This window comes from Camelus ferus, chromosome 30 (genome assembly GCF_009834535.1).
Source record: "Camelus ferus isolate YT-003-E chromosome 30, BCGSAC_Cfer_1.0, whole genome shotgun sequence".
In the NCBI taxonomy this organism is placed as follows: Eukaryota; Metazoa; Chordata; class Mammalia; order Artiodactyla; family Camelidae; genus Camelus; species Camelus ferus.
The window spans coordinates 16,497,719-16,524,574 of record NC_045725.1 but is presented as its reverse complement, the minus strand read 5'-3'; the positions used below and the strand labels follow the sequence as shown (position 1 = coordinate 16,524,574).

General features: G+C 48.4%; 1 protein-coding gene across 4 annotated transcripts in view; it reads right to left on the bottom strand.

Moving 5' to 3' along the window:
• MAPK4 (mitogen-activated protein kinase 4) overlaps positions 1-26,856 on the bottom strand; it is a 148,521-nt gene that overhangs the window by 46,729 nt on the left and 74,936 nt on the right. For 3 of the 4 annotated variants that reach the window (XM_032470753.1, XM_032470751.1, XM_032470754.1), the window contains exon 2: positions 2,008-3,458. In XM_032470753.1, coding sequence (XP_032326644.1) covers positions 2,008-2,553 — 546 coding nt within the window. In that variant the 5' untranslated portion in view covers positions 2,554-3,458. Of the gene's footprint in view, positions 1-2,007; positions 3,643-26,856 lie in introns of all 4 variants that reach the window. The other variant, XM_032470752.1, reaches the window with a different exon arrangement.

Genomic DNA, 26,856 nt, shown 5'->3' with positions numbered 1-26,856 from the left:
CATGAAGAGTAAGTCAGATCATCTAACTGCCTCTGCATCAGGAAAATGAAAGTCCCAACCAGAGAGGGGGCTTCCCATCCCTGAGTAACAGGAGCACGGCCGTTTGCGGTGGTCAGGGAACCTGGGGCTCCCTTCCCCCGGCTCCCAGCACAGGGCCAGGGCCTGGTGAACTCAGCACTCATTACACGAATGCATGGGGTCCTTACCACTTCCCAAGGGGCTTTGCTTTCATGTTCCATTTCAATTTGTAAGTACAGGCCAGTGGGGCAGGCAGGATGTGTATTATCACCCCTGTCAAGGATGGGGAAACGGGGGCTCGCAGAGGGTGACTGTCCGCGTCCCAGGCAGCGCCATCAGGAGGGACCCCAGGTCTCTGCCTCCTCACACAGCATCACTTCCTCACACCACGCACCTCCCAAGACTTGTTGCCACAGCCAGTCTTTGCCCCAACCGTCACCAGTCACCTTCCCCGGTTGTACTGAAGGCCTGCTATGTGCTGTTCTGAGCACATTCCCAGTAATACTTCACTTAATCAGACCCTTGCATTGAGGAAATTCCTATTATTATCCCCAAATGTACCGGTTTATTCCAATTCAGAAGGTGGTTTTACACATCCCAGAAACAGAATGCCATTGATTCTCTGATCCTTGTACCAAATAAGAACAGATTTGGGTTAAAATCTTTGGTTCAGTTGTTTGGAGACATTGCTTAGAAGAAAGAGAAACAGCACAGGGAGTCTGTAAGACAAGAGGGCTTTTTATTTTTTCTCTCTTTTTTCACCGTGGACATTTCTTCCTACAGAATCAGCTGTCAGTTTTGACAGATGGCCTGGCTGCAGGCCAGGGGACAGAGGGTAAGTTCGTGGTTAAGACGGCACCAGGGAGCTAGAGCCAGCTGGGCAGATTCAGGGTCCGAAATCAAGGCCAGAGCCCAAGTTCCAGCCACCTCCCCTAGACGCCGCACCAGGCAGGCCAGTGCCTGTCTCGGTGTCTGTGACCTTCTGGCTGCAGGCAAGTAGGGTGGCAAGAGAGAGAAGAGGAATGGGGCCTCAGGGAGAAAGCTGGAGTATGTTCAAGGTCAGAGCTCCCCTCCTCTCTCACGAACCACCTCTGCCCCTTGGCTGATAAGTTTACCGTGCAACTACTTCCTGAGGGATGTATTCATTCTAGTAAAAATTCATGACACAAAGGTTTTGGCAGGAGGCTGGAAATCACACTCACCCCACAGCTCTGTTGAGGGGCACCTGGCTGAGGTGCTCAGGGGCACCCTTAAAGTGGCAAGAAATGGGGTAAGAGGAACAGAATTTCAGAGGACTCCCAGCTCCTGAATGAGTGTCAGTTTCTTGACCAGTGTGGCCAGGTCAGCTCTGATCTCTGCAGCTGCTGGGGCATTTAGCCGCCCACCACGTGGGGTCTTGGTACTGTCCAGACACCTGTGGCTTTAGAATCTCACTAGGGGGCCAGGCATCACTGGATCTGGGAGAGCTGAGCCATTAGCTGGATAATGTACACTGATAATTAGTTTATCAAATTAACCGTTCGTGCCTCTGTCCACTGACTGAGAGAACAGAACACAAGAGTCGGTCAGCTCTGATGGGGAGAGGAGGTGAGACAAACCAGAGATAAGACTCAGATGGTGGGAGGCCTGAGCAGAGAGTAGGAAGAGGAGGTGGTCAGGCAGATGGCAGGGATAAGAAGATGCTTGCGGCAAATTCACCAACCACACAATTTTAAAGCCAAACGTAAGACTTCAGAGCTGGATCATCTGGTCCAACTCCCTCTTGTAACGCCTTGAGTTATTGGTCATGGCCACGTGGCAGAGCCAAGACTAAGAACCAGAACTCCTCTACTCCCCCCAAAACAGATTTTCCGGCCAGTGATCTTTCTGGCACCCCAGAGACTGACCTCAGTCTCCTGATCCCACTGGGGTTAGGAATCCCCTCCAGAACAGTGAGCATTCTTGAAGATCCTATGGACCACCCCCATCAGCCATTCCAGCCAGACATACCTTGTGTGAGTAATGCTGGTCAACGATCCTCGCCAACCCGAAGTCCCCGATCTTGAGCACGAGGTCCTCCGTGCTGATGAAGATGTTGGCGGGCTTCAGGTCCCTGTGCAGCACGTTGGCGGAGTGGATGTACTTGAGGCCTCGAAGCAGCTGGTACATGAAGAGCTTCGCATGCTCCTCGGTCAGCGTGCCCTGCTCCAGCAGGCGTGCCAGGTCGGTCTCCATGTACTCCTGGACGATGTAGGCCACACTGAACTTGAATAGCTCACCCTGCAGGTCGGCGCCCTTGGGCCCCAGGACCTCATACACCTTCACGATGTTGTCATGGTCCAGGCGCCGGATGATCTTGATCTCCCGGAGCGCGTGCTTCATGCTGCGGGTATCGCTTAGGGTGATCTTCTTCACGGCCACCTTGCGGCAGGCCCTACTGTCCACGGCTGACAGCACCAGCCCGTTGACGCCAAAGCCCAGGGGTTGGAAGTCAACAAAGCGCCCGCCAAGGTCATACCCATAGACACTGGCAATGCAGTCGCCCTTCTCAGCCATCGTTGGCTCAGTGGTCAGGGGCTGCCCGTGGGACAAAGGGGCAGTCAGGAAAGGACAAGTCCCAGTTAGTGGCTTCCCCAGCAAGCCTCATTCTGTCAAGTCCCGAAGCTGAGAGATGCTTTTTCTCTGGGTGATGTCACTGCCACCAGTTCTCTGGAGACAAGAGTGGCACATGTCCATACTCGCTGAGCTGCAGAAGCTGGAGGCTCAGACTAATTTCTTAACCTGCACTGGGAAGACTGTCCAACAACTCCTACGTAACCTGCGCCTTTCTGGAAACTTAGAGTGGCTCATGATTCTTTCAAATATAGCATCTTGGAAAGAAAATCCAGCCTCGTTATCTACGTGAACGTAACGTTTTCTGTCATGATGGACCACAAGGTAAAGATGCAGAAACTCTCCCCTTTAAATTCTTTGTTAAAAGAAGTTCCTTCTAGCTGAAATGCAGAGCTGTTGCTGAGCTGGGGCTGAGCTGTGTTCCTTTACTTTCGATGGTCCAAAGCTCAGTGGTATCACAGCCTCTGGCCTGATAAAGGCTGTGTCCCGAGTAGTATGTTGGGATTCCAACAATGGTTCTGGAGGCTCATAGGGATTTCTTTCCACCTCTCTGCCAGCTCTCCTTTTCACCAGCTCCCTTAGATTCTGAAACCCAAACCAGTCTGCTGAGCATTAGTAAAGAAAGCTGGAGAAATCCAAGCACCTTTCATGAGCTCTGTACCAAGTTACACTTTTGAAGTCCCAAACCCGAGAGCAGCTGAGCTGCCCAGCCAGGATCCTCCAGAGGCTTCCGACGTGAGCAGCATCCTCTGTCACCCCGTCATCCACGCCACCCTGAATAAGACTGTGTTCTGCTGGACCCAGAGAGGCTGCAGGAATGCGGCATCTTTCAGAGCGAGTCTCCTTCCCTGTTAGAGAAATAATGTTGGGTAAATTTCCACGCTCTGGCTTCCAACACCTTCCCACTTGTGTGTCTTTTGTTAACCAGCCCAAGTGTTATTTGATCTGTCCAGCCAGCTGAAACACTGCTTGCTCAGGGGATTCCAGGCTTTGCACTGCCCAGTCACCCCTCCTGCTATGTGCAGCACTCCCCTGGAAAAGAGAGAAGATGGATTGATTTGATAAGACCATCAAATGGTGTGCCTTTTATGTAAATGCCTGCTCCCTGAAGGTTAACATGCACAATCTGTGGGTGGCAGTGATCAGCTCTGACCTTTGTGAAAATCATTCGTTATGCTCTCCAAACACACACATCAGCACTAGCTGAGAAGGGTGAGTAAAAAGCAACTAGTTGCAGACAGAAAATAAAGGATCAATACTTTCGTTTTTCAGCTTGGACCCCTTTTCTTCCTTCTTTGCACATGTCTTTGAATATGTTGAGAGAATCTGCCATGCACTGAGATTTAATCTCCACATCTCTTGTTTTCCATGTAGACAGCAATAAACTCACATACCAAGTTACAAGGAAATTTTATTGCCACCCTAGAAAAGGGACTCTCTGCCCAGCAAACCATCACACTGACTACTTAGTGTGACACCAGGACTGGCATAGTGAACTGTATTCTTTTTGATGATGGGGCTATAGCTCTTCAGAGCAATGGGTCCTATCCTGACTGCCCTCTGGCGGCAGCTGACTCAAATTACAGGCATAGGACCTAAGTGGGGAGGGAAACCCCCCCCCCAGCGAAACTAGCGATGTAAATTCAGACCTCTGAAGTAAAGGCATTATCATAGCTTCTAAGAGGGTGGCAGGTTTTATAAGTTTATCAAGTTCACAGACACAGAGAACAAATACTATATCCTGTGCAAAGGAGTGAAATCTCACCGGGACTGCTTCTCAATTCTCATCATATTGTAGGGATCCCTGGAGGGCTACTTTCACATCTGAACTCTACAAATGATGAATGAAGCAAAATAAAAATAAATGCAATGCTCTAAAATAAAGGGAGCAAGTTAGGGGAACAGATGATCTGAAACATCCGATGATGCCTCTAAAGACTGCTAATGAAAGGAAACATGCCAAGAGTCTGGAACAAAGCTCAACAGATGTCACCTGTGAGCTGCTACTGTTCAGAATTCCCTTACACTTGAGTAAGATGTACCTACTATTTCGATGTTTCATCAAATCTCCAGCAATTCTACTCCACGTGGTTTTACTGGGCCCAGCAAGAAAATAATCAGAATTTCAGCTTGGGAAGCGATCGTAGCAAACAAGTCCAGTGATCCTTAACTGCGGATGGTCCTGCCTTCTTGGCTGCTTTGATGAGGAGTCACTAATGGCCTTTAATGGGCCATCCCATTTGCTAACCATCCTGCCGAGCATCTCCATCAGTGAATAACTGACACTCCGCCCTAAATGCCGGCATCTCCATTGAGAGACCGATTCTAGCCTGAGATCTCACTTTGCAGATGAGGCCACTGAGGCTCAGAGAACACCAGCTCAGTGCTTTTAGCAGAGACAAAGTAGATAAACATTTGGCGAATTGATAAATGAGCACCATTCACTCTGAGGACTACTAGCCAGTTAGAGACAGCGCTGGGGCCACCTACTGAGCCACAGCCTATGGCCTGTGCTGCTGAAGTCCACCTGGACACCTAATTCAGAGGAACAAAAGAGCCACCTGGGACCCCATTCCATCCGTCCTCCGACTCTGGCCGCCCAAGTCAGGTCACAGAAACTAAACTAGAGCTCCTTTCACTTTCTGCCCATCTGCCTGGCCTGTTCCCCAAGGCACAGCAAACAGAGGCAATTATATATTTTGTTTTACGAGGGGAGACACTGAAGTCGTCTCCCCTTTCCAGCCCCCACCGGGCTGTAAACAGAGACAGGAACGAGGACCTAAGCAGGGAGATGACATCACCAGCAAGCTGAAGGCAGGATTTGTTCCAGATCAGCTGCAATGCAGATAATCTGTGGATAATTAAGAGAGGCTTTATTTATTTTTAAAACTCTTTTTTCTCTCACAATGGGAAGGAGCTGTCTCTCGTGTATGTGTGTGTGTGAGTGGTCTGCACAACACGCTGTAGGCAGGTACCTCGGTCACCTTGGTAAGGCTTGATTCCAGCCACTCCACTGTCCTCATGGACTCTAAATATACCCTTTTAAATCCTGCCTTGCTTTTTTGCTTGTACCTTCCCAGTTCCCAAAATGTCTCCTGCTCCCTCCCCACTTGTTGAAATGCTGCCCATCATCCAGAATCCAGATGAAGTCTCACTTCCTCCCTGAAGGGTCGTCAGTGACATCTCCCTATTCTGAACTCCTGTACGTTTTTGTGTATATATTGTATTTGACGTTTATTTACCAGATACTAATCTGGATTGTTATTTAAGTTTTCATGCATGTCTCAGCCCGACTTGAAGCTTCTCAAACCCATGACAGAAAGTAGCACTTAGAACATAACTGCGGATTAAAGGTGCCTGGGACACATTTGTTATGTCTACAAAACCGCAATGCCCACATCCCCTAGAAGGTCAGCCTCCTCTCCCTCCCATCGCTACCCTAGCGCAACAGGGCTCATCACACAACAAGCCCCAACTACGCAGACAAACCAGTATTTCCGAACTTCAACCCTCTCGGTTTCATCTTCCACTTAGACGTCACCTCTCTTTGCATTTCAACACAAACCAGACAGCCCTTGTCTATTTCTCTGTTCCCATTTGAATTTACTGTTATTCATCTCTTCACAGACCTCTTTATTTTCTAAGCTTTTCCCTATAATTCCTCCATAATTTCTACTGTAAACCATTAGCCTTTGTCCACAGGAGGACTGATTGTGAAACACCTATTACCTAGGAAGTCTCGAGTGAGTGGTTCATTTCTTGCACGGTGTACCAAGGAGAGGGGCTGACCTGGCACCTGGATGTGCCCACCTGGGCAGAGGAGTGAGGATGGGATGGCAGGTCTTGGTGTGATGCAGCTTCTCAGGGCAAAGCACAGACATTCTCCATTTGGAGATGGTGGCACAGAGCTGCTCTGAATCACAGGTGTGATTCTGAACCAGGAAGCTGGCATTCCCCTTGAGGGATGGAGAGAGGGCATGGGTTCAGCTGTGCCTGAATGATACTCAGCGAAAAGAATGCAAGAACTCTTCCAAGGGTAGCAAGGCTCCCATGATTCCATGGTGAACATCGTACTAAAACACAGGGGTAGAAATCTCTACCCCAGGGATCCTAGCACTGGAGCTCCTTCTCTTCATTGATTTCTCACCAACTCTCCACCAAGATCTTATATGAGGCCAATTAATTAGCCTCTTATGCATCCAGCCTTTTAACATGTGGAGGCAAACCAGAGATGAGATGGTGTGTGCCAACTGTCCCTTTCTGGGATTCCTGGGGTTCTGGTTTACAAAGCGGCTTTGGAAAGTCTAAATTTAGACTCACCTCCTCTGCCTGCTCTGATCCTCCTAAACCTCATGCTGGTGGCTTTCAGCAGGAACCACGGCCCCTAGTGAGATGCTGACATTTCCCAGACACTGCTTTCCTCCCTCTCCTGAGCACCCAAAAACTTGCAGGAAAACCTTCCCTGGCAGGGTGGATGTTTATAGTTAACCAGGCTGCACACTGCACAATTTCAGGGGACACTGCACATCATGGTCAAGTCTGTCTGACTCTTAAGTTTCATGATCCTTATCACTAGAGTCTATGTGAATGAAATCCCCTAGACTGGAGATTGGCAAATTTTTTTCTGTTAAGGACCGGAGAATAAACAGCTTAGGCTTCGTAGGACGTACAGTCTCTGTTGCAATATTCAACCCTGCCATTGGCGATACGCAAATAAAGGGCCTGACTGCATCTCAATAAAACTATTTACCCAAATAGGTGGGGAGCTGGATTTGGCTATGGGGGTAAGTTACCGACCCCTGCTCTAGACTCTGTAGGAAGACCCTCTAGCTTGTTCCCAAGGAGGCACTGAAGTGTATGCCTCTTTCCAGCCCTTTCTGCACCATCTCCACCCTCCTGGACTCAGTCCCTCTGTTGCCCCTCACGGTGGCGTTATCCCAGGCCTGCCCTCCCAGGGAGGTACCCCAGGTTGAGCTCATCTGCAGGTGTCATGCCCTCAGGACCCGGCTCTCTGCTTCCCACAAGCTGCCTTCCAGTTCTGGGATTCCATGGTGCTGTCCATGTGCCTTGCTCCTAAACCACACGTTTAACAGAGGCTTTCTGGAGACACGGCGAAGACCGCACAACTAAGATGGACGGAACTATACATATGGAGGGTTCACTCTGGGCCAAGGGACTGATTTTATTAGTTGGGTCTCATGAGAACCCGATGGTGTTGATATCACTCTCCCACGAAGCCCCCAGAAGGAAATGACTTGCCCAGAGTCTCACCCTAGCTGGTGATGAATCTGGAGTGTAAACTCAGGTCTGTCTGACAACAAAGCCCACACTTCTCATCACCGTAACACGTTAGCTGAGCCCAAGTAAGTGATTCCCATCAAGAACCATCTAGACCCAGGAAGGACACATTTGGAGGAGGCATGCCTTGTGGTTCTTCTCAAATTAAAGCACAAGGCGACCCCCTTTTCAGCCTGTGTTTTTAGCTCCAGTGTGGAGGCCATGGTTAACTAGCCCACTTTATAAAAAGAGAAATTGGGAAATAAAACATTAAAATGAGATCGAGTTAAGAAAAACAAAACAAGACCAAAAAAATACCCTGCCAAGTTCAAACAACTGTAACCCTGCCTTCCAACCAGCTCCTGATCTCCTCTCTAACTGTAAGCCATGGATGTGAGAGGCCCCGGCTGCAGGGACTGGCCACCACAGAGGGGAGCTGAGTTGAGCATTCTCCCAGCTGGTCCTGTAGTGGACACTGGACACCTACCCAGGAACCATTCTCACTTCCTCCAAATGAACAGAAACCAGATCTGGGTCAGCCACTGAGCAGCTGAGCCCAACTCAGGGATGACCCACAGTTAGATGATTGGTCTAAACCAGGGTTTTTCAATCATTTCATTCCTTTCAGCATGATTGAGACTTTGAGCCAGATCATACTTAGCCACAGGGATGTCCTGGGCACTGCTGGATGTTTAGTACATCACTGGCCTCCACCCACTGGATGCTAGCAGCATCCCCCTAAACCGTGACAACCAAAATGTCCCTAAACACTGAAAACTATCACCAGTAGAGGAGGCACAAAATCACCCCCAGTTGAGAACCACTGGTCCAAAGCAGCAGTTCCCAGCACAGACAGTACTGGCATTTGCACAGAAGAGTCATTTATTTTGTGGAGCTGTACGGTACAGTATTGCAACCCTGGCCCCAACTCACTAAATGCTAACAGCACCCCCTGGTTCCTGTGACAGCCTCACATGCTGCCAAAATCCTACAGTGCAATGACATCTCCCACACCGATCTCTGCCATGAGCCGTGAGTCTAAGTCCTGCATGGCAATCCAGCTCCCCTCCGGTAGTGGGTGGTTTAGAGGTGGTCATATGATCCAGTTCTGGACAATAAGCCTTAAAGGAAAGTCCATTGGAGGAGACTTGTGGAAAAAGTTTCCTTCCCCTTACTGTCTTTAGATGCGGTTGTGGGAGGAAGTGGAGTTGGTGCTGCAGCAGCCATCTTGAGACCATGTGGGGATGAGCCTGGGGACATAAGCCAGATTATGGTTATGGCAACTGGAGTTGGCAGCTGAGCGTGGGGTCCTGTAGATATTGCTGAGTCACTGAGCCAAGCCTGGAAATGCCTGCCTTCAGCTTTCTTGCCAAGTGAGATGGTCAAGCTCTATTTCTGTTTAAGACATTTTTACTGTCCTTTTTTTTAAAAAAAAAAAAAAACCTGAAGCTGTAATTGTCCAACTGACCGTAACTTGTTAAGTACATGGTTGGTCTAAGTGGGAAATAAAGAGATGTGAACATATGGCTCCTGATCTCAAGGAGCTTGTATTCCTATGGGGAGAGACAGACCACATACCAATTACAGAAATGGTGCAAGAATATTCGGGAGCTACCTTCGTGATTCCACTGCAAGTGGAGTAGGAGTTATTAGGACCAGGCAGATCAGCCAGAAAAGGCTCTTGGAGGAGATGGAAGGCACTTCTAAGACAGCCGCCAGTGGTCCCCACCTCCTGGCTTCAAGCCTTGTGTAATCCCCTCCCCCTAAGACTGTGTGGAATTACTGACTTACTTTTAATGAACGGAATATGGCAGGAGTAACAGGGATGTCACTTCTGAGATCAGGTTACAAGAAAACTGACTTCCACCCCAGGTGACAGCTCTCAGGGAAGCCAGTGGCCATGTCGTAAGGTGGCCCTGAGGAGAGACCTATGTGAATGCTTGCAGGGGGATGTTCTGAGGCCCGCCGGCCACATGAGCAAGCTGAGAAGCAGGTCTCCCCCAAGGTCAGCCTTGAGAGGACTACAGGCCTGGCCACAGCCCAGGCACCGGCTAAAAGCCATGCCTGGAGTCTGGACCCACAGAAACTGTGTCACAGCAGTTGCTGTTTAAGCCACTAAATTTGGGGGTGTTTGTTATACAGCAATAGGTAACTAACAGAGAGGGGGACCTGGAGACCTCAGCCCGAGATGGAAAAGAGGCCAACATGGCAAGTCTTTGGGCAGTAGGTCCTGAGTCTTATCTGGCTTGGATCCCATCAGATTCCAGAGCCAGACAGAACCTTGGGGAGTTGGGGGGAGGGACCTTACTCTCTTTTTTCACTGATGTAACCCTGGGGTGAGTCCCATGTCTGGCACACAGTAAGGATTCCAGGAATAAATACCAGTTGACAAGGAATGGCTACATGTTTGCAGTAAGATTACGGTTGTGACAAAGTCTAACCCAAATGGGAGGACAAATGAAAAATGTGCCCCTGAACCCCAGATAAGAAAGCTTTTTGAATCCCTCCAAGGTGAGTGGGGGGTAAAGGGAGGGGTTCAAGCGAGGATGCCACAGGCCTCAGAAGAGAGGGGCCGGGAAGGTGTTTCCTCCCCAAGGAAGGGACTGCTGCTCCCAAGGCAGTGATCACTGTGTTACCTCCGATTTTTAGCACTGAGACTCCACTGGGTCCTGCCCTTAGCAGCAGCAGAGCGGCTCCCAGGAATCAGGAGAAAGCTGTTCCAGCTCTTGACGTGAAAACCACTCCCGCCACCCAGGAGGTGAGTGGGCTGGTGAAGTTCACGGGCAGTAAGGTGCCCAACCCCAGAAGCCCTTTCTCTTTGTGGGAACCCAGGCGCACGGGCGGATGTCTGCTCCCAGTGTGGTCACCCGTAACACCGACTCAGGCTGCATGTCCTGTGTCTCTCATCCCCGGGAATACTCCAGCTGAGGTCCTAGGATACCCCTTCACACACTGGCTGGCAGGACAGCAACCAACTCAGGCCCAAAGCACTTCTTGGTCTAAAATATATATGTCTCAAGCAGGGAGCCACTGACAGGTACTGGTCCCAGGCCAGGCCCCAGCGAGCATCTCCCCTGGGATGTGCAAACGCCTTAACATCCATGTAAGGCAGTGATACCACTGGGCCTGGTCTGTTTCCTGAGAACATGCCCGTGGGGATGCCACCAGGTAAGAAACAGGAGGGAAACCTGTTTTGTCTTCATCCCCCTGAGAGTTGGTGGGAGGAGAGCTACAGAAGGCTGGAAGGGAAAAATGAGCGGAGGGAACATCAGGCTTGGGGGTTACTGCTTCCCCCAAAAGCAAACTCTGGAAGCATTCAATTTAGTCTTTGCTCTGCCTTTTCTCTTGAGAATTACGTAACCAGGCAGGGAGAACAAAGGCTTCCCAAGCCTCGCAACAATACTGAAATAGCACGGAGAGAAATTCCGGCGGACTCATCCGAGCTCCGTGCCCACACTGGCGCGGAGCTGGGGGCGGGCGGGCAGTCTGGGTCCCTGGGTGTGGGGCGTGGATGCTGGTCGCCATGGGAACAGCACCAGCCGCAGGGGCTGCACCTGCCCAGGCTCGAGGCTGGGAGTCCGACTTTCTGGTCACAAGCAGGTGGGGTGTGTGCGTGCGCCAAGGTCTAAAGCCTTCTGATTTTAGACAACTCCTACATTTGACCTTTGTAGGCTCAAGGGGAAATGTCTCATTCTCTTTCTCTCTCTCTTTTTTTTTCTTTTTAAGAAAGTAAACCTAGGATCGCAGAAGATGTTGGCCTCTTTCAAAATCTAAATCAGGACAGTTAGGACTTCAGTGGCTAAATAAGACGAGGCTGTATTTGGGACTTGCTGTGTGTTCTAAAGGGCAGAGATCCTGGTCAGGGGAGAAGCATCTCAAAAGCAGAGCCCGCGTCTTTAATTTCTCCCACACTTGCTTCAGCACCCACTGCATGGTACTCACAGGCCACTGTGCTTCCCTGAATTTGGAGCTGGCTCTGAGTCCAGATCTCAGGAGCCATCATGTTCCTTGGAGGAGTTCAGTGTTCAGACCTGATCTTTCCTGCCAAACTTTGGGGCCCATCCAGGGGACCACTCACTCCCTGTCTGCAGGGTCAGCCCATGGCAGGGATGCTGAAAGATCTCTGGTTTGTAGCTAAAGGGTACAGCATTAAGTTACCTTGCCTTTAGATCAGAAATGGCAGATGTGTGTCGTACGTACTACCATCAACCCGTTTTGAACCCACGGCAAACACCGATAATCAATAATCACTGTCTGTTTCCTGATGAGCCAGGAAAACCAGAACCCTTCTCAATCAGCATCACAAGAGCCCCGGCTGACTGCCCGCGGCTGGCTCTCAGGGTGGAGCCTGTCTGGTGGACGGCACGGCTCCCTCTGACCTCTCCTATTGCTGTAACTGGGCTCTTGCCTTGTCCCTGGGACAAAGCCCCCACTGTGCTCCCCAGGCACACAGTCTGACTCAGCCAGCATTTACTGAGGGCCTACTATGTGCTGGATACAGTCACACATGCTCGACAATGTTTGACTTAAGTTTCACAGCACATGGCGAGGAAGACGTAACTATTCCCAGAAGTGAATAAACACAGTACAGTGACTTGTGCACAGTAAGCACCTGTTTCCTGCTCGTCCTCCACTTTGTGAGAGTTGAAGTGACTTTCCCAAGATCACACACTAAAAAGGGAAGGAGCCTGCTTCTTCATCCAGGCTTGGATGCAACCCCAGTGTGTTCTGTCATGGCGTTTCCCACCTCCATCCGTCTCGCACTTGAGTGCTTGCTTTTGTTTTTCTAGTATTCCCAGTTCCTTGAAGAAGCAGCATTTACCTTGCTCCTTGAAGCCATCATGGAAACTGGCATTCCTTCTAAACGTCTCCAGCCTCTGATCTCATAGCTTCCTTGACTCAACTCACCAGCCATACAAAATGTCTTTTAGTCCATTGAAAATGTCACCCTCTCGCTTGCCTCTGGGCCTCCACACGTGCTGTTTCCTCTTCTCTTCCTCTGGCCAATTCTTGCTCATAGTCTTACTTTGGGTCTAAGTGTAAATGCCCCTTTGTCCAGGAAGCTTTCTCTGATGCTTCTTTCCCTCCCCAGACTAGCTTATCTGTCAGGCTCTGTCCCCCCGCCGTCCCCCTCTCATGTTACCTTCTCCCTTTTTGTTTCAGCTTTAATTGCTTGTCTTCAGTGTTTGATTGGAAGCTTGGTGAGGGAAAGGACTCCTCAGCCCTGGTGCCTAATTTCTAACCTACTCAATAATAAATAATAATCATATCTGGGCAGAACAAATGCACTGACAAGCCCCGCACTCCAGAGCATCATTTACAAATTCAGATTTGTGATACTCCCTTCTTCTCTCCCTGTAAGAGATGCCAACCAGTTGTGAGAACTTCACAAGTCTTTCCTGATTGAATCCTACATGTGGTGCAGCCTGTTTAATAAATTTCCTAGGGTCCTGGACCTCCTTTCACTGGCCTGCTTCTCACTCAGCCCCCTGGCCCGTTACCCAGCATGTGGCACACGCCACCCCGATCATTCCCGTGGAGATTAATCATTTCCAGTGCTGGTGCTCAGAGGTCAAAAGAAATCATTTGTAGAGCAGAAAAAAAAGTCCCCTCTCCTGGAGATGGCATCTCCGTGTTCACAAGGGACAGAAGAAGTGGCATTTTGACTTCTCATGACTTCCTCATGGAGGGGAGTCCTGACAAAAGGGGCGCCAGAGAGCTCTCTTGAGCTCCTTCACCACGTGAGGAGACAAAGAGAAGTCAGCCATCTGTAACCCAGAAGAGGGCTCTCCCCAGAAGCCGACCATCTGGCACCCTGATCTTGGACTTTTCAACCTCCAGACCACAAGGAATACATTTATGGTATTTACAAGCCACTCGGTCTCTGGTCACTTGTGACAGCAGCTCGAACAGACTAAGACAGTCACCGAGTAGGGTAAGCAAGTCCATCGTGGTGAGGCCGTCTGCTCTCACTTACTGACCTTTCCTCTGTCCTTGTGAGCGCCTCCTTCACTGAAAGGTTGTAAGACCTTGAGAGTCAGAACCAGGTGCGTGGAGATCACATTGCAGGAAGCTGGCGCACGGGGGAGGAAACGTGCTGATGGGTGCTGGCTTTTTCATTTTCCTCTTTGCTTTAACAGGACAGATACCAGGGAGCATCACTGGTCTCTTAGAAACAGTGAATCCCCCACAAGCCTGTGAGGGATTCCACAAACATCTAAGCCTCTTATGTTTTGATGGTTAGGACCTCGGGGAAGTCACTGAACCCTCCTGGACAGGGAAGGAGGGAGGAAGGCAGTGGTCAGCCTTGAGATTCCGAGCTGCCTGGAGAAGACAGATGGCTCCACTGCCAGGGAGGGGAGGAAGGCTGGGCAAGAAAGCAATGGAGGCAACAGAGCAAGAGCAACCAGGGGGTGGGCGGTGGACCATGAGTCTTCCCCGCCCCCACCCTGGGCTTCTGAGATACATGAGCCCAGATGGTGACACTGGGTTGGCCGCCAGCTGACATCTGTGCCTTCGCTGGTTTTGATTTCATTTGGAGAAAGGTGACTGTCCTGGCCTCGAAGTGTCAGATCAGGGCCAGTTCATACACACTGCTCCCTCCCCTGCCAGATGAGAAGGGTGAAACCCAGAAAAAGGAAATGACTCTTCCAAGGTCACTCAGAGAGGCCAGAACCAGGCTGCCGTTTCGGGGAGGAGGCACTTCTGGGTGTTTCTTGGGCCCAGTGATGAACTTGTCGATGGCCAGGCCCTCTCCAGCAGTGAGGAGGGGGGTTCTGACCCAGCTGGCCAACAGCCGTGCACGGCAAGGACCAGCTGGCCAGGAAGGAGCAGCTCCTCCTCCCCAAATTATTAAGTAATCATTCTATATCAGGAAAAAAAAAAAGTCACATATGGACCATGTGGCAATAGCTGTCAACCTTCCAAACTGGAATCCTCTCCCCTCACTGAGAGCAGAGCTAAGGGCCAGGCGCTTGGGGGAGTGGGGTAAGGAAGGACAGTACGGTGACTTGGTCCCAGGTTCCTACCAAGGATGCATAGGGCTGGGACCTAGCACGGTGCCCGGCCTCTGCAGGGATGGAGCTGGTGTTTGAAAGCTCCAATTCCATTTTAGTCTCGGGGGAGCTGGACCCCCATAAGGCCAGGAGTAACAGATGCCTCTGTCTATTCAAGCACAACCAAGACGGTGAATGGATCACAGGGATGTAGACAGCCCTATGCTCTAGTGCATCAGGTGAGAAACCTGAGTACTCAGAATCCCAGTGATACAAGGCGAGGTGGTGGCCTGGGTTGGAAGAGCATGGTTAAGGAGAAGAAGCCAGGGAGAGAAAGAGAAGGAGACCAGGGAGGAGGAGGAGAAGGGAGAACAGGAGAGGAGTGGGAAGAAAGAGGCACCCCACCTCCACTGCCAGAGGAGACATTTGACTCCTTTTCAATTCGTTCGGCTGTTGTTAGCACTTGGCACACACAGACCATCCTCACCGCCCGGGAACCTTAGACACTCACGTCGATAAAGTCCTCATTGCACAAAATGCTAGAACCCTGACAAGAGCAGCAGCATGACCAACACAATACAGGATGTTAGCTTGACAAATGTAATTGTGCCGGGAGCCTCGTGGTTCTCCAAGGTTCTCCCAGGGACAGGGAGTCCTGGGGTGGGAACTGGGTTTTACCTGCACAGTGTCGTTAGCTGGAAACCTGGATCGGGCTGGCACCCGGGCCCACACATTGTGAGTGTTTGGGCAGGACGGTGACACCGTGAAGCATTCCTCCGCCTCTCCCTTTCTCTACGGACTCCAGATAAATGAACCTCAGGATTTAAGGTCTCAAAAAACCAGCACAAACCAGGCTCTGTCCCTGTTGTAACCTGAAGTTCTCACGTGCTGGGATCAAGAGGGAAGACAATGGGTGTGGGCAGGGGGCTGCCTGGGGAAGGTCTCAGCCACTCCCAGGCTTAAAGGTAGATCCAGCCTCCAAGCCGCCCTTTGGGAGGAAGGTTACTGGGTAGATAATGCCTTTACTATCTATCAATGCCAAGGGGCCAGGCCCAATTGGGGCTCACAGGAGTAGGTAAGGCAGTTGGCTGGATACGCATCGTGGATGGAGCTGCCCTCCAGAACGTGAGGCAAGACATAAAGGCCAGAGAGTAAGAAGGAGTGGCCATAAGGAGCTGCCTCCTTCAGCACTGATCACCTCGTACTTGGAGTAAGTGGAGAGAGACAGCAGTCATCCCCCAGTATCCATGGGGATTGGTTCCAGGAACCCCTGTGGGTACCCAAATCTGAGGATGCTCAAGTACCTTATTTAAAATGGTGTAGTATTTGCATATAACCTACAAACATCCTCCCACATCCTTGAAATCATCTCTAGATTACACACATCGAATACAATATAAATGCTATGTAATAGTTGCTGGACAGTGGCAAATTCAAATTTTGCTTTTTGGAACTTTCTGGAATTTTTTTCAAATATTTTTGACCTGGAGATGGTTGAATCCACAGATGGGGGACCCGTGGCATCATCCTGTACACCAAGAGTGGTGGGAGGAACTCCTACCCTTCCAGTGAGAACCTTCTGGATGGGAAAAAGGTTGCTTTTAGAGCAAAGCTTTATATTACCAATGACAAGCAACAATGTAAATTGTTTTTAGTTCAGAATCTACTTCAACCACCCACATTACATACTAGGATCCCAAGTGTGGGCAGACAGAGTCTTGGGTCACAAAGCCTGTGCTCATCAGCTAAGCCTCGGGGAGCCTGAAGAGAAGGGCAGTGTGGGTCTCATCAGGGTGGAACCAAGAGGTTCTGCAAGAGTTCTGATCATCAGGAACTGACGTGGAGGGTCTGGGACCCAAGGTCCACCTGCATCCCTTTGTTCAGTTTTACAAGGCGAGTTTTTCTTTGAAATAAAGCAAAAAGCAAACCAGATACTGGCTTTGATAGTCATCTCTTTGACCTGTGGATCGATTTGTTCCATCTTTCTTCGACACAACTGCAGAAAGGGATGAAGTGTCAGCTTCCATGCTATGCTCACCAGGCTCCGAGGAGCAAAGATTGGCTTTGATTTCTTTTGAATTGTCAGAAAAGGCGACTGGGACTAAAGCCTGAGATTTTCCAGAGACCTCTCACCCACTGTGCCTGTGCTCAGGGTGTTCTCTGAGCCTGGACTTACTCTTGCTCTTTCCACTCCTTTCCAAGGTCTTGCTATGGGATCACCTCCCAGGGGAAGCTGGCGAGGGCTGTGACTGGACTGATATAGGAGGAGATAAGATCTTGTCTTGGAAAGTGCTGCAACCTGTCCCCTTTTCTTCAGCTGCATTGCCTTCATTTAGTTCCTGGATATCCTGACATGTCCGGATTCTGCATCCTACCACCTCTAGCTTCCTCCTTGCGTAGCAGCAGGGTACAAGAACCATACACACTTGCTTCCCTGTAGCTGAGAGCCCTGTAGCATGTGTGGCATCCTGCAGTGAATGTGTTTAGAATGAGTGAATGAATGAATGAAATCCCAAAAGCCCCCAAATGCTCTACCACCTTCCTGTATTCTCTAGAATCCATCCTCCGTTCTGCTTCCAATTATCTCTAAAACACATCTGATCATTTTATTCGTCTGTTTTACAAAAGATTTTTAATAGCACCCCACTGCCCAGAGATTAAAGCCCAAGCTCCCCACACAGTCCCTGCATCAGACCTGATCTATCTTTCCACCTTAGGTCCAAACTCTCCCTAAACTGCACCCCACACCGCAGCCACACAGCCTGGGGCAGTCACCCCTGACTCACCACGTTTCCAGCACGTGGTGTCTGTGGATGTATTGCCCTCTTTGAGTCCCTGGAGCAATGCTACTAGCCATGTTGTACCCAAATGTCACCCTGCCATCCTCAGAGTGAACTCCTCCTTTCCAGGATCACGGAGCACAGTGCATACACCTACGGCATTGATCTCATGGGGTCGTGCCTCTCTGTGGGTCCTTCTGCCTGATACTGGGAATCCCAAGAGCAAAAGCATCATAGCTGCTTCACCCTTGTATCTCCAGCTTTGTACATTTCCTGCCGCATAGTAGGCGCTCAATAAAAAGCTGATGAACAAATGAAGAGATGGGTGGGAATGAGGCTAGGGACTTGAGAGTGGAAAATGTCTGCAAGAGATGCTTGGGAAAGTGACTCACAGAGGTGCACCCCCTTGGAGGGGCGACCTGCTCGTGGAAGCACGGTCAGCTCTCTGGGACAAAAGCAGGATGTTTAGGGGGAACAAGGGAGCAGCTGAATGGTGAGCAATGAAAGCAGGCTGGGCTTACAGACCGCACTGGGACAGTACCTGCAACTGTGGCCAAGGTGTGGATGACAGTGAGGTCAGGTGGGAGCTGAGCGGAGGTGTAGAAACAGCAGATTTAGTAGGAGTGTTGCAGAGGGTCCAGAGGAACTGAAAGTAACTGGGAGCAGGGAAGGGATTTTGCTGGGAGATTCCTGGTAACCACTTGCTCTCTCGGGCATCACACTGAATGTGAAGCATCATGAACGTGGTAGGAACAGAGCAGCTTAAGCAAAAATAAACCTAGAACGCAACTGCATGCCATTCCCATGGGTGTTTATTCCTTTTTTTTTTTTTTTCCTTCTCCCAGCTTTTAGATCATCACACTGACAAATTCAGGATGCTAAATTCAGGTTGTTTAACAAGACTACCTCCTCGGGCTCACTTGCCTACATCCCTTTCTCAGGAATAGCCACGCTGAAAGATCGCGTAGCTGAGACGTCTTATGAGCAGTCTTGCCTGTTTCTTCTGGAAGCCTCAGCAGCCATGGGCAGTTCTTTTATTGTCTGGTAGCCCCATGGATAGCAAAAAAGTTCAGCTGAAAACACATTTGCAAAGCAACTTTCCACTGGCCAAAGCATTTGCATGTATTTTTAATACTTTCATGTAATACTGATTGAGCATCGCTTGCTATGTGCCAGGCAGTGGGGCAGACCCAGGGTAAATCAAGCCGACACGGTCCCTGGCCCCAAGGAACTTACAGCCCAGGGGTGGAAAGGCAGATGTGACACAACTATTGGCACAAATAGTGCGTGCGTATGATTACAATTGTGATGAACGTGATGGGGAAGTAAAGGATGCTATGAGCCGGGGTGATAAAGAGAATTATTTTGGGGAAAAATGGCAGATTCCCTGAAGAATTTAAAGTCATTCCCTGACTTTTAAATTGAGACTTGAGGAGTAAGCAGAGGCTCCCCAGGAGGTGGAGTGGGGAGACAGAGCACTCTGGGCTGGATGTCCTGGGGAGATCAGACGTGCCAGGTCCTCCAACAGTCCTGCCACCAATTCATGGCCGGGGGTCCACCTTATCCAGGCTCGGGTGGCCTGAGTGGGGCCGCAGGCTTGCTGAGGTGCCCCCCTGCCTCCATCCTATGCTCCTAGCGGGCCCCTCACTCTGACCAGCCAGCTCCAGGTGCGCCCCTGGGTGCAGAGGTGGCTGGTAGAGAGCAGAAAAATGTCATCTGACTACCAGAAACCAGCCAAGGGCAAACCACACTTGCAACATCCCATTTATTTTGGATGCAGAGCTTCATACAATTTGTTGGAAACTACCAGGAGGAGGCAGCGTCTCCCATGGAGGGAGGCCTCAGGGGCTGCCTTGGCTTTGGCTGGGGGAAGGTGTAGGGGAGTGGAGAGCTTATGAAAGAACTCTGGGTTCAAGTCTGACCTCTGCTGCTCGTGGCTTACATGACCTTGAGCCTCAGTTTCTACATCTGTTCACTAGACTATTAATGCCTTCCATATTTACCTCACAGGGCTTTTATGAGAGTTAAACGCAATAGACAGGAAGGCAATATGAAAAGTAAACATCACGAAACAGACTGCTGAAATAATAATCCCACAGCTCATAGTCACCTTCCCACACAAAATAAATAGTAACAACAGGTAACAAGGTGCTCCGTCTCATGTAACTTCACAATGATAGTCCCAGGAACCTATCAGTATTACTTCCATCTTACAAATGGGGAAACTGAGGCACAGACTGGCAAAGGAAATTGCCCAAGGATACCCAGCCGGGAAGAGGCAGAGCAGCGCTTCAGAGCCCAGCAGTCTGCCTCCAGATCCCATGTCCTCACCATTAGGCTACGCAGCCTCAGTGAACTAAATGCCCCGGGACACGGAGCACCGAGTTGTTCCAGTAATCAGACGACGGAACCAGTGTGCTAAGTGACACCACTAAATTGCCATTAGCTGGCTATGTGCCCCTGGACAAGGGACTGTCTTTCTCTTGCTTCCCTTTCCTTTTGTGACCAGGGACAGCAATCAGACTAATGGGCTTATTGTAGGAAATCCCAGGAAAGATAACAGGTGCTAGTACCAAATGGTTAGACAGTGTGCTTACTAATCACACAGCAGCAAGATCCTGCCCAGGGTTCTCATAAGCCCATCCTTCCTCCATCCCCAACACAGCAAACCAGTTAGCCTCTGCCAACTTTGAAAGCTTGTGGTGCTCTGCCCAATACTAGGGCCACTTTGGATGGTACGTCAGCATTCATTCCTCATCTTTAATCGTATAGCTTTAAATGTTCAGCAGAAAGTGAAAGCTCCCTCATCTTCCATCATCCCTCTTTCCCAGCCACCACATTTCCTCGGTGAGCAACTTTCTCTCCCATTGCCCCCATCTTCCCTCTCTAGATGGTTGTCCCCTGCTAATCCTCACCCCATCCCATATTCTCCACTGCAACTCTGAATGATATTCCCTCAGGACAGCCACTTGGGAGTTTAGAGAAGAGGATGGGAGGGTGTGAGTGGGTGGGAGGATGAAGTAACAGCCAATCATAGGCAAATGATGAGAAAACATCTATCTGGACAGCTCCAAGGTCGCTTTCTGTTCCTTTTCTTTCTCTGTAGTGTCCTGTCTATTGCCCTTTCAAACACTCATATCCCTTCCCGTCAGCACCTACAGAAGGATCTAAGTCCAGCCATCTATACTTCTGTATGACTAAGATACTCGGCTCTCCCTCCAAGGGGATCTAAATTTTAAGCTTTATCTCTAACCATGGAATGAAAACCTGTGTCCTGGTTAGGAAAGGTTAGGCATGACCTTGGCTATTAAGGGGAATGGTAAATTGACACCATGGAGGTCACTTCCTGGGCTGCTGAAAAAAAGGACAAGAGAGGGTGAGGAAGCCCCTCTAAGCAGAGGGGGAAAGAGAAGGTAGTAGTGCCCCCTCCCCTCAAAGCACTGCTGTCTGTTCTCCCAGCTCAAACAACGCCTGAGTCTTTTGCATGCACAACTGAACCGGCTTGGGACCCTCCAGCTACCAAGAATAGGTGTGACTTTGTTCCCAGTCATCTACCTGATCCTAGCCACTGAGTGGTTCTCATCTGGTGCCCACCTTCGCTTTTCCCACCCCCATCAAGACCCCTGCCAGACCAGCGACATCAGCGCTTCTCCCTCAACCTCCCAGGTGTTATTTACAGAGGGAGGCTGTTACCAAGGCAACTGAACATGGACAATATTTTACACTATGATATTCTCTTCTTCCTTTCCCACATCCCCCTACCCCAAATGAAAAGTTATCGAAGAAAGGTCTCCTTTCCAGAGCAGAAATCCCACACCTTCCTGTATTCAAGTCCTGCTGGGAGGCAGCTGCAGAGAAAGGGGGTGGCAACTCAGACGCTGTACTAAGGTGTGGATCAAGCAGGCATTCCTCTCCTTTTCCACTGAGATGGCATTAACATGATAGGAAGGGGGTCTTTAAATCAATATAAACGCGTAAGAGTGATGAGAACAGGAGGGGAAACACTGGAAGACAGGGATTTCAACACATTCCTGAAAGACGGAGAATTTGGAAGTCTCAGCTCAGAAGGCACGCTGAGGGCGGAGCAGGAGAGGGGGCAGCTGAGGAACATCCTCATCAGATCAGCTCCACTGACACCTGGAGAGGCCCCAGATTACACTTAACAAGCAGGTGGGAATGTAATTCCTGAAACTGGAATTACGTGAAGGTCTGCCTGTGAATGGCATGCCCTCCCCCCACCCCAACTTCTATGTGTAGAAAAGCAGGCAATTGCTGCCTCCCCAGTTCTCATCCTCCTCTCAAAGCCCAGGTTCTGAGGGGACACTGCCTACCGCTGCAATGGAGAACGGGGCCAGGATGACAGTTAGAGGGGGATTTTTTTTCCCACAAATTTATAATGCAGATGATTTTTCCATTTACTGGCTTTCAACTTTTAGGCTCAATCTATAGGTGACTATGTCACCAACAAAATGTAAATGTCACCAACTTGGACATGTAAAAGAAAAGAGTCAGTAGAAAAAAAAAGTTGGGGAGGTAGAAGGGAAGGAGGAGGGAAGGAAAAGAAATATATTCTCATACTGAGTGGAGAGATCCTGCTGAGAATTGATAGACTATAAGCACTTGAAATTAAAGGATAAATATAAGCTCTTTAAACAGTGATAACTACTATCAAAGGCAAGTAGACGCTGACCACAATGCTTACGTTCTAGCGAGGGAGGAATTAAGGATTCACCAAAAAATAAGTACGTAACATATATCGTATTATTTCATGGCCAGGCAAGCAGATTTTCACTCCCTATTTAAATTACTCCTCTCCCTGTCTTGTCCTCTTTTCTTAAATAACAATAAAAATGAGCAAAAAAAAAAAAAAACCCAAAAAAGCAGGTAAAGTATATTATTTAAAGATATGAAACTAAACAACAACATAACCAGACAAAGAAGTGCTTGAAAGTGTGGGGTCAGGGATGGGAAAGATGATGCCAGCTTTTCATCATGAGTCCCTTTTGAATTTTTTTTTTTTAAAAACATGGCTTGCATCGTTCAGAATGAGAAAGACCTGGGAGCCATCCACTTACTGTCAATCTCATGATCACCAGGGCAAAATGGGAAAGATGATCCAAAAATGGGAGGCTGTCTTGGTCCCACGGGACGAGGTGTTGGGAAGGACCCAGTTCAAGTCTTGCTGTTGGGAAGAAGAGTGGGCGCCCTGTGACAGGTGCCTGGGGAACCAGCTTTTGACAGCTGGTGCCTCTTTTCAGTGACTGGGCATTTCCCTCCCTGCCCAACCTACCCTCACCTTCACCTTCACCTTCACCTTCACCTTCACCTTCACCTTCATCAGGTGCCTTGACATGTTAACCCACTGATTCTCAAACTCAGCAGCATATTAGAACCACTTGGGAAGCTTTTAAAATCCCGATGCCATGAGAGGATGAGAAGATAAGCCACAGACTGGGAAAGAAATATTTGCAGAAGACATATCTGATAAAGGACCATTATCTAAACTCTTCAAAGATCTCTTAAAACTCAACAATAAGAAAACAACCCAATTAAAAAATGGGGTGAAGACCTTAATGGCCACCTCACCAGAGAAGATATAAAGATGGCAAATAAGGATATGAAAAGATGCTTCACATCATATGTCATCAGGAAATGCAAATTAAAACAGCTACTACACACCAATCAGAATGGCCAAAATCTGGAATACTGACAACGCCAAATGCTGGGAGGATGTGGAGCAACAGAAATCTCTCACTCATTGCTGGTGGGAATGCAAACTGGTACAGCCACCTTAGAAGACAGCTTGATAGTTTCTTACAAAACTAAACATAATCTTACCATACAATCCAGCAGTTGTACTCCTTGGTGTTCACCCAAAGGAGATGAAAAGTTATATCCACACAAAAATCTGCACACACGGATGTTTACAGCAGCTTATTCATGACTGCCCAAACTTGGAAGCAACCAAGATGCCCTTTGGTAGGTGAATGGATTAACAAACTGTGGTACACCCAGACGATGGACTATTATTCAGCACTATAAAGCCTTCAAATCATGAAAAGACATGGCGGCACAGATGGCCAGGAGGCATATGAAAAGATGCTCAATATCATTAACTAGAAGAGAAATGCAAACCAAAACTACAATGAGGTATCACCTCATGCTGATAAGAATGACCATCATTAAAAAGTCCAAAAAAGATAAATGCTGGAAAGGGTATGGAGAAAAGGGAACCCTCCTACACTGTTGGTGGGAAGGTAATTTGGTACAGCCACTATGGAAAACAGTATGGAGATTCCTTAAAAAACTAAAAATAGACTTACCATATGGTCCAGAAATTCCACTCCTAGGCACATATCCAGAGGGAACTCTAATTTGAAAAGATACATGCACCCCAGTGTTCATAGCAGCACTATTTACAATAGCCAAGACATGGAAGCAACTTAAATGTCCATCAACAGATGACTGGATTAAGAAAATGTGGTCATATATATAATGGAATACTACTTAACCATAAAAAAGAATGAAATAATGCCATTTGCAGCAACATGGATGGACCTAGAGATTATCATACTAAGTGAAGTCAGACAGAGAAAAGACAAATATCATAGGACATTACTTATATGTGGAATCTAAAAAAATGACACAAATGAACTTATTTACAAAACAGCAAGACTCATAGACATATAAAACAAACTTATGGTTACCAAAGGGGAAAGGGGATAGGGAAGGATAAATTAGGAGTTTGGGATTATCAGATACAAACTACTATATACAAAGTAGATAAACAACAAGGTGCTACTGTATAGCACAGGGAACTATATCCAACAGCTTAGAACAACCTACAATGAAACAGTATATATATATATATATATATATATATATATATATATATATATATATATAAAACTGAATTACTATGCTGTACACCAGAAACTAACACAACACTGTAAATCAACCACACTTCAATTAAAAAAAAGGACAAGACATGGATGAACCTTAAATGCATATTACCATGTGAAAGAAGCCAATTTGAAAAGGCTACATACTGTATGATTCCAACTACATAACATTCTGTAAATAGCACAATTATGCCGACAGTAAAAAGACTAGTGGCTGCCTGGTGTTGGGGAAGTCGGGGAGGAATGAATAGACAGAGCACAGATAATTTTTAGGGCAGTGAAAATACTCTGTATGGTACCATAATGATGGGTAAATGTCATTATACACTCATCCAAACCCACAGAATGCACAAGGTCAAGAGTGAATTATAATAAAATGACAGTACTTGGAGGTGGGAGGGAGGTAATTAGGTCATGAGGCTGAAGCCCTTATAATAAGATCAGTGTCCTTAGAGGAGAGGCATGAGTTTACTCTTCTCTGCTCTACACCGTGTGAGATACACGGAGAAGACAGCATCTACAAGCAAGGAAGCAGTCCCCCACCAGACCCCGCTGGCACCTTGATCTTGGACTTCCCAGCCTCCAGAACTGTGTGAAAGAAACGTTTGTTGTTGTTTAAGGAAATAAAAGGGAACTGTAACGTAAACTATGGACTTTGGATAATTATGATGTGTCAATATAGGTGTATCAATTACAACATATGTACCACTCTGGTGGAGGATACTGGTAATGAGGGGGGCTCTTCTCGCATGTGTAGGGGCACAGGTATATGGGAACCCTCTGTACCTCTCTCTCAGTTTTGCTATGAACCTAAAATTGCCCTAAGAAAACAAAGTTTTAATGGAAAAAAAAAACCCAATACCCTGACCATTAAATCAGAATTTCTGGGTGCAGGCATCCCCAGGTGATTCCAGTGTGGAGCCATGTTCGAAGTTCACAGCAGAAGATGAAGACTGATTTGCAAAATGGGTACCTTCCCAAATAAATAGCACACAGCCAAGGGGAACTGGTCTTTCACCGTTATAGACAATCGTAGAGTGTCGTGGGAGATGCGTGTGTGTGCCTGTGTAAGTTAAAGCCAATGGAAGGGTTGAAAGCAGCCATCATTCCTGCCCCTTCAGCAAAAACATCCGTACCATTTTTTTTGTAAGCAAGAGGAGGACCGTCTGGAACCAGAGCCAACAAAGTCAGGGTGTCAGCCCAAGCTTCCTCACAGGTCGGTTGGTGTGACATCAACAGAGTCCCCAGAGCTGACTTCTGAATGGCCACCCTGCCCGTGTGAGCCATGACCCAGAGAAGTGGTGCTTGAACTTGAGTGAGCATCAGAATCTCCTGGAAGGACAGTTCAAACACAGATGACTGGCCCCACTCCCAGTGTGTCTCATTCAGGAAACCTGTCCTGAGACTGGAGATGCCACTTCTCTAACAAGTTCCCAGGAGATGCTGATGCTACTGGTCCCAGGACCAGACTCTGAAAACCACTGATTTAGGGGGACTTGGAGGAGGGACGGTAGGTGCAGAAACCCCTTCCCAAGGCAAATGGGAGCCATCAAGAAGATGATGGCACAAAAGAGTCTCACTTTGAAGGCTCAAGACTGAGGCTGATTGATTACCAGCAACCCCCTGCAGGGTGTTAATCACAAAGGGACCATTTGGGCTTTGAACACTGTATGATGAACATGGTTACAACGGTCTCTGTTCAGATATGCCACATTAGATCACACGCCCAGCATCACTTAATCCTTTAATAAAAGTAATCAAATGAGGGGCATTTGTTCTGTCCAGGGACATCAGCCTTAAAAAGGAGTTCTACTTACTGCTTCACTGAATTTATATTACGGGGCAAAGCTGCTCCTGAAAACAACTTTCTGACAGTCCTGACTGCTTGACTTAAGGCAATTTCTTGGAGTTTTTCTTCACTTTTATAAAATAAGAGAAGGCAGGCAAAATGCATATACCAGCAAAGTTTCTCTAAACCAAATTTGGAGTCAGTACTGAGTAAATTAATTTAGAATGATCAATTGAGCAATTGCCCAAAACCTATTCCCTAAAATCCCCTGGAGTGAACTTTAGCTCTGGTGGGTAGGCTAGCCTTTGCAATCTTCAAGTAAATTTCCTCTTTCCAAATAGACAATAATGTGTTTCAGCTGATAACCAAACAGCAGCCAACAGGGCAAATTAGCAAGTTCATTAATTAGGATACTGTTTACACTTCTTTCATAATGGTTATCATTTACTTATTTTAATTAGTTATTCTAATCCCCTGTCTTTTTCCAAAACGATTAATGGCTG